This window comes from Diadema antillarum, unplaced genomic scaffold (genome assembly GCF_040938485.1).
Source record: "Diadema antillarum isolate AM-2024a unplaced genomic scaffold, OU_Dant_1.0 scf00000011, whole genome shotgun sequence".
NCBI lineage: Eukaryota > Metazoa > Echinodermata > Echinoidea > Diadematoida > Diadematidae > Diadema > Diadema antillarum.
The window spans coordinates 106328-120026 of NW_027270900.1; the positions used below are offsets into that span (position 1 = coordinate 106328).

The 13699-nt window shown below is 38.1% G+C and overlaps 1 protein-coding gene across 1 annotated transcript in view; it reads right to left on the bottom strand.

Moving 5' to 3' along the window:
- Positions 1-1289: 1289 nt before the first annotated feature.
- Positions 1290-13699, bottom strand: part of LOC139720713 (prestin-like) — a 30026-nt gene continuing 17616 nt past the window's right edge. The window contains exons 5-17 of the mRNA XM_071632070.1: positions 13174-13412; positions 11929-12093; positions 11423-11575; positions 10649-10731; positions 9688-9835; positions 8242-8355; positions 7433-7510; positions 6702-6797; positions 5497-5673; positions 4659-4829; positions 3415-3586; positions 2839-2954; positions 1290-2180 (exon numbers count right to left, since the gene is read on the bottom strand). Coding sequence (XP_071488171.1) covers positions 2112-2180; positions 2839-2954; positions 3415-3586; positions 4659-4829; positions 5497-5673; positions 6702-6797; positions 7433-7510; positions 8242-8355; positions 9688-9835; positions 10649-10731; positions 11423-11575; positions 11929-12093; positions 13174-13412 — 1781 coding nt within the window. The 3' untranslated portion in view covers positions 1290-2111. The remainder of the gene's footprint in view (positions 2181-2838; positions 2955-3414; positions 3587-4658; positions 4830-5496; positions 5674-6701; positions 6798-7432; positions 7511-8241; positions 8356-9687; positions 9836-10648; positions 10732-11422; positions 11576-11928; positions 12094-13173; positions 13413-13699) is intronic.

Below are 13699 nucleotides of genomic sequence, written 5' to 3' on the forward strand. Positions count from 1 at the left end.
ATGAACGATAAAATCCTCCTGCAATACCTCATAGAGGGGAAAGTAAAAAACGAACGAATAAAACTGTATATTACACAATGTATGTACATGTACTTATTACACAGTGTATATATATATACTTCCGGTGTGTTTCGTTCTAACGAGTAATGTTTGGCACATTTACATGATATCCGTCCAAAATAAATTGTCCGCTATATGTTGATGATACACAGCAATCAATGATATTTGAAGAAGTGATTATCAAAGAAGATTAGAAATTGAACAACTTCCATTTTTAGATAAAATATTTCAAAGCGCTTTAGCAAAGCAGGGAAAGGAATATATACACATACGTGACACACATCAGCACAAAGCACATATTATGCTGAACGCTGCAAAGATGTCATTCTCATTAATGCGTTTCTAGTTTTGTTTGAAATACATCAAGTTAAAAAAACACATTTTGACATTTTGATTTTAAAATTTATGCAAAAGGAAGGAATTTTAAACAGCAGAAGCCATTATTAGCTGGTTGTGAGAGTAAGTGGTTTGGGGGCAGATGTACCTGCGAGTCAAGCTGATTAAACTTTTAGAGAGTTGTCTAGTGTTTGCCAAAAGAACGATTCCAAGCTGAAAATTGGAAGTAGGACGAACAAACTGGGAATGTAATCTTTTTCTCCCCAGGTCATTTATCATTAGCAGGACCCGGAAATTTTTGTCACATACAAAGGCAAAGCTCAAAAAATACTTGTTAGACGATTTTCTATATGTATCTAAACCAGGTATTCCGTTGAACAATAAAGTTTTTTAGGAGTGTACTTCATCGCCCAGTCACAGTCTTAATAAAAATATCAGCTTGCAACGCAATGACTGGAAACCCGTCTGTGTATAAACTAACATGCACAATTTGGGATTCGATTTAAATGGTATGCAGCAACTGGATGGATATCCCTCGATGGTTATGTGAATGTGTTTTTTTTTTTCCCAAATGAAGGCGGCAACTAAATCAACTATAATACTTTACGGAGCGACCATGCAAAGCAGTAAATACGTGTACAATATTTCCCTCATAAGTAGTTCTGAAATTAAAGTTGAAGTTTATATATATTATATATTATGAATATATATATATATATATATTATATATATATTATATTATATATATATACATATATAGATATATACATATATATATATATATATATATACATATATATATATATATATATATATATATACATACATATATTATAATGTATGAAGAGTTTGGCTGCAAAAAGAGTTAGGCGCCATTTTTAAGTATTAAGTGTAAAACATTATCAGATAGAGGTAAATAAAACCTTTCCAGTGATGCCTTACTCGTAACATAGATATGAATATTCTTGAAATTAGGATAAAAATTGTTCTATAGTTTCATATTTTCTTTGTTTTTAGGAGGCTTAATCGAAAAATCTCAAACAAGAACGGAGTTAACTCTATTGTAGCCATGCATATTTGCATGCATATATATATATATATATATATATATTGTGTGTGTGTGTGTGTGTCTATGTGTGTTATGATATGTACTCTGAATTTTGATTCGAAGTTCCTGATGTTTTCACATTCAGTTGTTCTCTCAAATTAGAGTTTTACCATGTAGTAAAGTTGTTGAATGGTTATCATAAGTTTGTGGTAACGCCAATCTGGAGTGTTATTTCAGTATCGTCTAGTACTGACAATTACTGAGGTAGCCTTTAAAAAGTAAACTAGAAAACATTAAAAACATACACCAGTATTTGTCTTAGAGGCAGTTGTATCAAATTCGTCGTAATTGTCATTCGACTACACAGAGAATGCAATCAAAATAAACAAGCAATCAAGGTGCTACAGCCATGACAGCCATCGTTGATACAGCACAAACAAGTTCGTCAGTTTTTCACATACACTCTGAACTTCAGCTTCAAGCATGTTTCGTATTGATGATATAAGACTCTAATAGATTTACAATTTCCTATACGGATATGTAGAATTATAACATGTTAGGTACAAAATATTTTCTGATGATATACGCTGAAAAAAGGATCTCTTCATGATTAAACCGGCTTGGACGCGGGATTCTCATTCATGGCCCCGGTCGGTTGTTCGGCGTTTCAAAGCCTCTCGTCTTCGCTTACTGGATCGTCTTCCAATGCTTCCGAAGTGGGCACCATGTCTTTACGCTGCGGTGATGAAATATCAAAAGAAAAACAGAGGAGAAAACAGGAAAACAGGAGCGACATTAGAGGTGAGAGACGGTACCATCCAGAATAATACTCGCCCTTCCCGTGTCACACGTAAAGCTGTAAATGCCTATAATTATGACGATAAGTGTTGCCCGATGGTATTATTTGTTATTTTTTCTATTCATTTATCTATTTATTTATTTATTTATTTTTTATTTTATTTTTTTTTTTTTTTTGGGGGGGGGGGTGGCTTCTCCCCATTTCTTTCCCATATCGGCTAATTCATGTATAAACAAATACATACATGTATACAATATGTGTGTGTGTGTGTGTGTGTAAAGATAGAATATTATACATAATTTTATGACATACCACATGAACTCCTATGTAGTTGAGCACTGTCAGTCATTGCAATTCATATAGTTTGCGTACGTATATGTTAACAAACATAATTTCTACATAATTATACAAATAATCTACGAATATATAGCATGTACAATTTTGCGGGGTTTTTTAATTTTTGAGTAATTTTACGATAAGTTTGAAAGAGGCAACTATCTTTATGATCGTGCTATTTTATTTTTTATAACTGCTCTGCCAAACAATGCACATGAAAGTGAGAAGTCATTTGATTGGTTCGGTCCACCATACCTACCTCTCGCTTTCGAGTTACCGCCATCACGGCATCAAGTGCGGAAGGATAAAAAACAGTCTTGCCGTCTGAAACGTCGTCGAGCTCACTCATCTTGTAAACCGACCGAATAACCGAGTCTGGATCGAGTTAAAACAGAATACTTGTTGAATATGAAACATATACATTATCATAGACAACAAACATGGTGAATCTTGATTGATGAGTGAATTAAGGACATCAGTACACCCCTTATTATTACGGTTGACATGGTACAGCAATCATTTTAAACACACTCAGCTATTAATAAACCCATGAAAGATGGGCGCAATCATCAAAGTTTCACACTGGGCATTAACGTTACAATTTCAACGTAGGACCTACACAAATTCTATGATAAATCATTCCTCCAGTCTAACCCAATCTTATATCAACTCTCCTTCCACTTTACTAACAGCTATACTTATATCAAACATAATGAAACACGGAGGAAGTTATGACATTCTTGTATTCAAATATGCATTCAATTGAGACCTGCATGTTACACATCAAAAGTGCTTGATAATTGAATCTTATGCTGTATTAGTCTTTTTTTTTTACCTTCGCAAGAGCAGAAGACCATTGCTATGCCAATCCTTGAAAAGTCCCTGAGCAAGGCGGTGAGTGTTCTAGCGCCATTTACGTCCACGAAGTCAAAATGTGAACAATCGATTATGATCGTATGCAGCGGGGAATCCACGGCGTACTGGTCTCTCTTGGTAAGCTTCGTATCCTGAAGGGGGCGGGAGCGGGGAGAGAGAATCACAACATTCAATGCAGCAAAGCGCCCCCAGTCAAGCAATCTCATTCAGGTTAAATCCTCATTACTGTCTTCTCTGAACTACCCTGGATATCCCACATCCTGGCAGGCGTTACACAAAATTAAGCCACATCTACAGATCTCTTGCCACCTGTCAAAACTTGGATTAAGTTCCGCCAAGTTTGACGACAAGCATGACTCAAACATTTCCCTATTACCCCGATTCCCTCGTGTCAAAACGCGTGCATGCCTGCATCACACGTTATTTCATGAGTAATCACTGTTAGGCACGTTGCACTTGTTACTCCATCATCCTCTTGACATCTTATGTATGAAATAAATTATATGATCAAGAAGTTAGTTTCAGAAGGAAGTCTAAGCTTGTCAAGTTTGCTTCTGCGTTGAAAAAACAAACAAACAAACAAATAAACACGTATTATTCAATTCGGTATTCGGTGAATGCACAGTTTGTTTGTTTTTTGGTTTGTGTGTTTGTTTGTTTTTTGCACTGAAGTACCTCGCAAGTGACGTGCTTTGCGATAGATATTGCATGTACTATAAGCACTTTTTTTTTGTTTTTTTAGAAATCGAATGTGCTGCATCATCCCACGCTATGGTTGTGCTCCATTCTGAGATATTTTCCCCGTATTCTATAACTTCTGCAGAAGTTGTTATAGTTGTCACAATCATACCTCAGGAACGTATACATCCACAATTATATAAACTTCAAACATAACTATCAGGGGCGGATCCAGGAATTCTGTAAAGGGAGGGGGGGGGGCGCAGCTAATATTTATGGCACTTATAATATGCCACTTCCTGGTTTCAGTTCATTTTTTCTTTTCATTTCATTTGTTTTTGACGATAAATAAAAGGGGGGGGGGTGTGCGCCCCTTGCGCCCCCCCTCTGGATCCGCCACTGACTATAGTAATATGATTGCGGCATAATTATGATCTTAATCAAGCACTGGTTAAACGTGTATCTATCATTTCTTTACACGGACATTTTGCAAGAATTGGTGTCCCTTTAATTAGTTTTTTTTACCAGGTCGTGTATTTCAAAGGTTGAGTCATTTCCTTTCCTGCTCAGCTTGGCAAATGCTTTAACCGGGTTTATTCCGATCTGTCGATAGAGGGCATTCTTGAATTGGTCCGCGTTGGCGTAGTACAGAGTAGCTTGCATCTTAAAGATGTGAATTCCTGACTGCGTCTTCGCCTATGGATGAGAAGAAAGTAGAGATTTCAACAAAATTGCTGTCAATAGTTTTAAACGTGCAAAAATACCAAATTTAGTGAAAGCTTCATGACTATTTACCATTATATATATATATATATATATATATATATATATATATATATATATATATATTGTCAGTAAATGAAGATGAAAGTCAACATAATTTATAATACGATTCATCATGCAATTGTATCACATTTTTTTTTTAATTTAATGGTGGTCAACTTAAGGTGCTTAAGGGTTTTTTTTTTCTTACTGTGAAGCAATAATCAATTTCAAAGTTGTTTTTTCTTGGGGGTGATAAATTTTGAAATTGCTTATGATTTTCGTAGGTCTCTCAACACTTTCAGAGATTACTATAATCATTTGGTCCTAACTATTTCTATTTTAATGCACATTTAATCTTGTTTATGTTTATTTCTCTCTTGTATATTGTCTTTGATCATACTTTTTGTGTTGACCTCTCTAGGAAATAAGGCTCTTGTTAACCTACAAAACTCTTATATCAAGCATCATAATGTCAACGATTCTTCCTTCATGATTAGTTGAATACAGCTGTGCTAGAAGACATCATTCAGTGTTGGCTATCTAACAGGTGTATAATCTCTTTTGAATCAAACTGAATGGAGAAAAAGATGAATTGTACCGCATCGTAATCCTTGGAGTCCCGATAGTACTCCGATCCGGGAAGATGTCCCTCGACGCTGAAGCGGGGTAGTTGCGAGCGAACGATGACGGTGAGGAGGGCGTACAGGACTCCGACGCCGAGTCCGAGATCCACCCCCAGGAGGAAGACCGCAAGCCAGGTCACCAACCAGATCGACTGCACAAGGGAAGGTGTGTCGATTTCATGCTTAAATATAACGATCTTCTCGCACGTGTACACATCAACCTTTTTAAGTAGCCGGATAATCCACCTGTTAAAATTCGTGGTGATTTCATCCATCTGCGCCTATACACACATAACCTGTACTTGTGATTCAGCAGTTTACGTAATCAGAAATGTCCAGTTCTTCCCGATCCTCTCATATACTGTCATGCACTTCCTTACCAATTGCCAAAATAGTTTTTCATCTGCCCCAGCTTTTCAAAAGTGGGGCACAACTCAAATCAACTAGTTCGTTAAAGGCATTAGACTTTTCTAACGAATTAAAGAAATCTGAAGAATTTTAATAGGTGACCCAGGTGACTCAGGTCACTGTCATATAGAAAACAAGTGGCGCTGAGCTTGAAAGTTCGACAAATTCGCCAGGGTAGCCCCTAGCTCTAAAAGAAATAGAAAAGAAAAGAAATCAAGTGATGGAGTCGTATTGACCTGCTCGTCTCCTTGCCAGTGTAAATACTTGTCCCCTGTAGTATACTTGTCCTCCAGGGTCTCGCTATTACATTACACAGGTACCCACTACCCTGTTTCCAGAGGGACTGAAGAAGGTAAAAATATGTTCTAGGGATGTCCCTCAGATAGGACATAAAATGGAGGTCCCGTGCGTGAGAGAGTCACAACTCATGCACGTAAAAGATCCCGCTTCATTCATTCATCGCAAAGAGTAGGGTGTTTAACCCGGTGAAGTGGTCAAACCTCACATCCAACTGGACCCCACTGAAGACCAGCTTAGCGTAGCTGAATATGGGATATCCAGCCATCTTCTGATGAAAATGAACAAACAAAAAAAAAAAATACTCGATGGGAATGAATCCTCCACCTGATCATGTTCTTTTTGTTTTAAAAGGCTTGAATCTTCTCCACCGTACTATATAAAGGTCAGTAAATATCAGGGAACATGTCATGAATAGAGCTGTATATCTGTACGTTTGTGGTGATGTCATTTCGGCTGCTATCTCTCTACTTACGCAGTCAACCTTGGATGTTTTGTACAGCGTACGTAGGTCAGCAAACTGCGCCATCATCCCTCGTAGCGCATAGATAATGATGATGGATAGAACCGACTGAAAGATGAATATGAGACGGAGGGAGTATTATGTGTATGTGTGCATAGACAGATAAACATGTATTGAAATGGCCAAAGTGGTGACAGCTAATGGGATTTCTATTTTTGACAGGTATTTATAATTCTAGCCACACACCCACAAAAAAGGGTTTCGTTATTATAACTCGGTAGAAATGAAACAATAAAATAATTCAAGGCTTTTCCATGTCACAAATTACGTCTACATGGAATTCCTTTGTGTCTTGATACCTTACTACATCAATTTTGACCCACATGCCTGGTAAGGAGGGGGGAGGCAAAATCCTTTAAGTAATTTTTCGAAGCTTCTATCAAGAGGAACTGTTCCGTATTATCCATTTTGTTTCACATTTGAGGAGGACCTTGGAGACCAAACCAAATATATTACCCAAAGTTTGTGGCAAATTTGAGATTAAAAGAATTCATGAATATTGACTTCTCAAATGTCAATGATAAAAAACTTATTACAAAACTGTGAACGCACAAATTGTTTCAATAGCATTTGCAAGCCATCCACGTGACGTCAAAGTATAAGTGCATCGTCACAGGCTTTTAACGGGGGGGGGGGGGGGACATAATAATACCGCAACAAAGAATGATTCATGCGGGACTCACCTTTGGTAGAGGCTCAAAGAGGGGACCAATAAAGAGGAGCACAAACATGAGGATAGTGGATGACACCATCATAGCGATCTGAAAACCAGCGAAAGGATAATAGGAAGATCACATCGCAGCGTTAAGCATGTAACAACGGTGGCGACAGTCTGAATGCTCAAAGAATGCGCGTCCAGTACCTAATCGACTGAATTGAGCATAAGACAACAATGGCGATGATTTGAATGATAAAGTAATGTGCTGTTTAATTGTTTATGTCATAACAAATTAATGAGTTATTAGATTCCCAGGTCGTTTGAAAAAGATATAAGGTGATAAACGATTGATAGTCATTAGAAATATGTTTTATTCATACGCTACAAAAACACGGGATAATGTGATTGTGTCAGAGCGCAAAATAAATAATGGTAACACGACATTTGCTCCTGCGACAATTGCTCCGGTCTTATTTTCTCCAAGGACTTAGGGTTAGGGTAGTAATGGGGGTTTCGTTTAGTTTATTTTTGTTTTGTTTGATGTGAGAATTAGAATAAGAGTAAGGGTTATGTTTTTGGGTAGGTTTTACATTTGGCTTAGTGTGTAGATATTCATGGGAGCAATATATGTCGCAGGAGCAAAGGTCATAGAACCCATGATCATGTTTAATCTGCTAAACGGTATAAGATTAAACAAAAACTATTGAAAAAACATTGATGTACAAAACTAAAATAAACTGCTTCCCCACTAGCTCCATAAAGCTACCTCAAAACTACCGAGAGCCTATACCTGAAATTGCTGGGGAAAACGTTTATCAGTTTCAATGTTCGCACCTGTGTTTTCCCGCCATTTCCGTCAAGCAAAGCGACCCTTGCCAGGGCCGAGGCTGACACAAAGCAAGAGAAAAAGCCGCCCATGATATTAGAAACCCCGTATCCCATCAGCTCCTGAAACGGGAGAGAAATATATATATATGTACATATATATATATATATATATATATTTAGAGAGAGAGAGAGAGAGAGAGAGAGAGAGAGAGAGAGAATGTCAATATCTAGAGATTAAAGTAGAGGGGAAAAAACGATGAAAGGAAAAGAATCAACTTTATGCTCTTAGTCGGGCGCTTTTGAAGCTTTTGAAGCATTGCAAAGATGAGATGACAAATGATCGGACTCTGCGGAATGTGTTTACCTGAACATAGTCTCTGAGGCAGTCAATCAATGTCATGATGTCACAAATGCACAGCTAACATTCATGTTGATTCACATTCTTCTCAAATTCCATTTGTTGAAAAGAAGGGGCGTCACAATAAAACTCATGAACTGTATAATTAATGTACGCAACTGCATGCTAGCCGTGGTAATAATATACCAACGCTGTTCTGGCCTCTACACTTTGTCATCAGGGTCACGTATATCAACACAGCTCAGTCAAAAATAGTCCCAATGTTTGATTGTGAAATAAATCAATACAGTTTTTTTTTCTTTCCTGAAGAGGAATCAATAGAAAATAATGACAACGGCTTCTTTTCAGGAATTTCTGAAATCTCATTCCGCATTTCTCTTACCAGACAAGGGTAAATCGTGACAGATTAAAAAAAAAACATGATGCCGCGGAATAAAAGTGGAAGAAACTGCCAATTCAATTAGCACGCTATTAAGAGTATAGTTATAACGTCTTACTCACACGGTAAACGTCTGTTTACGAGACGGAGAGTAGGACACGCCAGCAAAGGGTGAGATGATATATTTTGATTTCATCTCACCTCATGAGGCAAAGATTCGCAGACCATAAATGGCTACCAATATTGTTGACAACAAGATATGTACGGTATTGATTGGAGCCGTCAATAAAACATGAAGTTGAAAGTCACCCATCGAATAACAAAACAAACGTGAAATTAAAGCCGTTGGCGCTCTCTACAGCACTGTTTAGTGCTTTCCCTATATATCCACGTGGTATTAATTTGAGAGTGACTGCATGATGCCAGAAACAGCCATTGTACATCGTGTAGTGATGGTAAAGAGCATGGGGTATTTGAGAAATTGTCAACGAAATATTCACCCTTTCGATGCACATGTGCCTTAACCTGCGTCAGCACTTGCAAGTGTAGAATCCTATGATATATTTATCACCGCCTACTTTCTCAACTAACCACATGTGATGAATGGCAGTCGAATATAAGCCAGATAGGCCATTATAGTACATTATCTACAATACAGTAAAATGCCCTGGAATCTGGTATGAAATCCAGCCGTCGAGAGCTCTAGCTGTCGTACCTGGTTAGAATCGATCTCGTAATCGTTCTTTGTTGCGAAGATCTTCGCCAGGGATACGGATACCGCGAATCCTACGATACCAATGGCCACCGCGTCGGCGATCAGGAGGCTGAAGTACGACGCTGGAGGAATGGCCGGTTCAGGGAATCTGTTCATAACGTCGACGGGAGAAGATAATTTTTGAAGTAAGAACATGTCATACACCTCATTTTCGGAAGTGTAATCACTCATTCGTTCTCTCTCGCATTTAACATGTGCAACTTTTATTGGGACTCTTTACTCTGCGTAACAATTAAAAAATGTTCTACTAGAGATAATTAGATCATCGAGTATATTATCCTATGCAGAGGCTGCGGAACTTTTTCTTTTACATCCGAAGATGCCAATATGAAAGGGGTATAGTGTGTGCGTGCGCGTGCGTGCATATCAATGGTACCCCTCCTCCACTTCAACGGGAAGAATCTCTGGACGGAAACCTCGGAGAGTCATTGGTTTTGTTGAGATTTGATATGGGTTTTTTTTCCTCATATTTTCCATTTTTGAAGAGCCGTGAGGTCCTAAGCACTCTACCAGGTTCGACTGTTCATGCACTTCATTTCAGGTGGATCGCAACCACTGAGTACAGGATGAATTATTACTGGCGCACACTTGGTTAACCCGTTCCATACTGAATTCCAAAATCCCCATATACTTAATACATGGGCCACAAGGTTCCCGTATGGAATGGGTTAACTTCGTCATATCGTGATATGCACGAGTAATGCCCATCATCATGAAGCACACCTTGATGCTGCCTTTAGTGAATTATGTGTATCACTGCATCTACATGTCAGTGGATATGAAGTTGGCAGATTAATGTCATTCTTCGACACATGAGAGCCACACAACCAGAACAACAAAAGCAAATTAAATTTTTGTTTGTAGCTTGGGTTGAGCGAATATTTTGGTCGTCTCAACATACCCTATTGGGACATCTCCGATGATATCGACGCCGTACCGCACATCGACCTCCACGTAATACGAGACGAGAATGCCGACGATGACCTGCCAATCCACAATTTCGAGACATGCGAGAGAAGGGGATCAGTTATCAACAAAAGTAGCAAAAATAATAACTCAAAACAAAGAGCGCTCGAAACAATCACTTCCACAGTAAAGAAGAATAAGTGTATCACTTAGTCCACACAGAACATGTGTCGTGACACCCTGCAGAATTCTAAACAAACAAAAGAAAGCAGAAAAAACAACAAACAAGCAGGGTATTAGGTGCGCACATCGTCACTACAAGCATCAGTAATAAGCCAGAAAAAGCTCAAATACACACATCTTATGCTGTTCTAAATTGACAACTCTTATTTAGACATACAACATCAAATCAGCCGTCAAAATGCATATTATTAGTTACATGATAGTGTTTATTTCCCGAGCTTTTTCTGTAACTAAAGACGCCTTAAAACTGTTTTCCCATTTAAATATGAAATATTGAATCTGTTTGCTGTGTGATCAAACATCGCACATTGGTCCTATACCTAAAGACTCCAAGATTAGACAATAACATTGGTACTTGATACGAGTGACAGATTTTGACAAATTTCAGTTGTAACATACAAACCAGTCTATGTCGAGGGGCAGAAGTTTCTAGTGGACCATCAACTTTTCTCGAATGTCAATATGGTTTTTTTTTCCGACGTTGTCCTAAGTTTGGACTGGAAAATATTTATGTGTGATTCCTTACCACCAGCAACTCCCACGGGATGGGGACTTTAAGTTGTTTCTTGTACCTCTCAGAGAGGTATTTTCCCGGGGCCAGAATAAAAAGTCCAATCACAGCAAATAACATCGTAGCCACGTTGGTGTCGGGAAGATTAATGAAGATATCTCGCCACGTCTAGAAAATAAGGATGATGGACGAATTGTATGCATTACGTAAATAAATGTATGTATATATATATATCATATATCATCACATCGATATTCTTCCGATGTTTGAATTATCGTCGAAGATATCGGCATACTGGATAACACCTTAACAGTACAAAGAAAAAATTATTGCAGCCGAGCAAAAACCGAATGAACTTAGTATGTAGACTATATAAATCGCCTCTATATTGTTTGCTGAGAGCATTGATTTTCTTGTCAGGTTTATGAAAATGAAAACATGAAAATGAAAGATGAATTCGTTCCTATGTAAAAGCGTACATTATGTATGCTGTTTTCTACAAACACAGGAGGAAAACTTACGTAGATAAGACTTAAAGGTCCAGCGTATCTGGGGAGATTCAGTCCCAGAAGGGGCGGGACCTGACTCGTGATCACGTGACAGGCAGCTCCGGTGGTAAAAGCACGGACCAAGGGCTGCGCCAGGTACACCGTCACAAAACCCAGACGAAACACCCCCAGGCCAGTCTAATGGGTGAAATGGGAGAACGCAGTTTTGACATATGAAACTCGGTATGAAATGAAGAAAGCTTGATTATGAAACGATAAGACATACGTGCGTAAGTTTCTGATCCTATGTTCCTGCATTAAAGAAACATTTAGAAATTTGTACGACTTTCTATAATAGAGTCACCTTTGGCATAGTCTGACTACTTTTTTCTTGTTGCTCAATTACATACACAAAATGTTTGTCGTACATCATCGTATCCTCTTTCAGTCAACGTTCATTTTGAGCAGCACTGCATACAAAGAACATTTACAGTAGGCACGCTTTGTTGCAGTTGAAAATTCTGGCACTGGTCCCTTCAACATAATTGTTATTCTGAGCTCGGGTCCTCGACGGTTTAAACATCCTTAAAGAAGAAATCCGGTCCAAAGGTTTAAAAAAATCTGATATCGGAACAAAAACAAGGAAGTTATGACAAGTTCTGCTAATTTCTGCAAAACAGTTCTTGTACAGTGAATATGAATATGCATATATATGAGTGAGCTAACCATGTCATAACCTCACAATTTTCCTTTAATCTGTACAAAAAAAAATGACGAAAATGCAATGTTTCTGTCATTGAAGTCTGAAACATGATACGGCTGAATAACTTTAGAATGGTGATCAGTTAGATATACGAGGATCTAAACCACGGGCATAATTGCGTTTGAATGAAAAACCGGAAATTTTACAATTTTATGTATAAACTATATAGTAAGTTGTGAGGGAATGACATTCTCACTTTGCCATTTGCATATCCCAAAATAGCGAAACTTCAAAATGTCATAACTTCCTCATTTTTCATGCGATTTCGATCAAAATTATATCGTTGAACTCGTAATATTTTACTCTTTATACCAGACTAACTTATAGGCTGAATCTCCCCTTTAAATAACATGGTTAATTTGCCATGTCTCTCTCTCTCTCTTTCCAGCACTCGAGTAGGAAATGGATACCTGATGATAAGACTTCTGGGACGATAGCTCCCACTATGAATAAGCCTAACTTGGGCAAATCAAAATAATTTATTAGATAATCAAAAAGGAACAAGATCCCCTAACCTGAATGATTCCAACAAGGAGGCATAGGGCTGCATGTAACTTTATTCTTTCTTGGCATATTGGTCCGCAGGACTCCTCTACAGGTGCAGACACGTTGAAGCCTGGTGAGGTCATACCATCGAAAGGTGATGTCATAAACCCTGACTGAGTCGTGGGTGCGACCGTCGTGGAGGGGTACATGTCGGCAATGATTCTCTCCACGGCGTCCCCGCACAGGATGGCGACCACCCCAAAAGTGCCTTTAGTAAGGAGAATTCACCAAGAAAATATATATTATTACATTTCGTAAAAAGGCACTGGTCGAGAGTATAGAGTTCATGTGTTGGACATTAAACGAGTGGTCTGCCGCTAATTTAGTATAAATGGGAGCAAAGGCAGTTTGAAAGGGGAATTGATAATCTACTCCTTAAGTTGTGTTTAATTATTGTTCTTACATGTATGAAGACTTCAAGCGACTACGACTTTAGACAGAAGTTTGACAGAAATATAAGTGGAACAAGCGATAATTTACTGTAAAAAAAGAGAC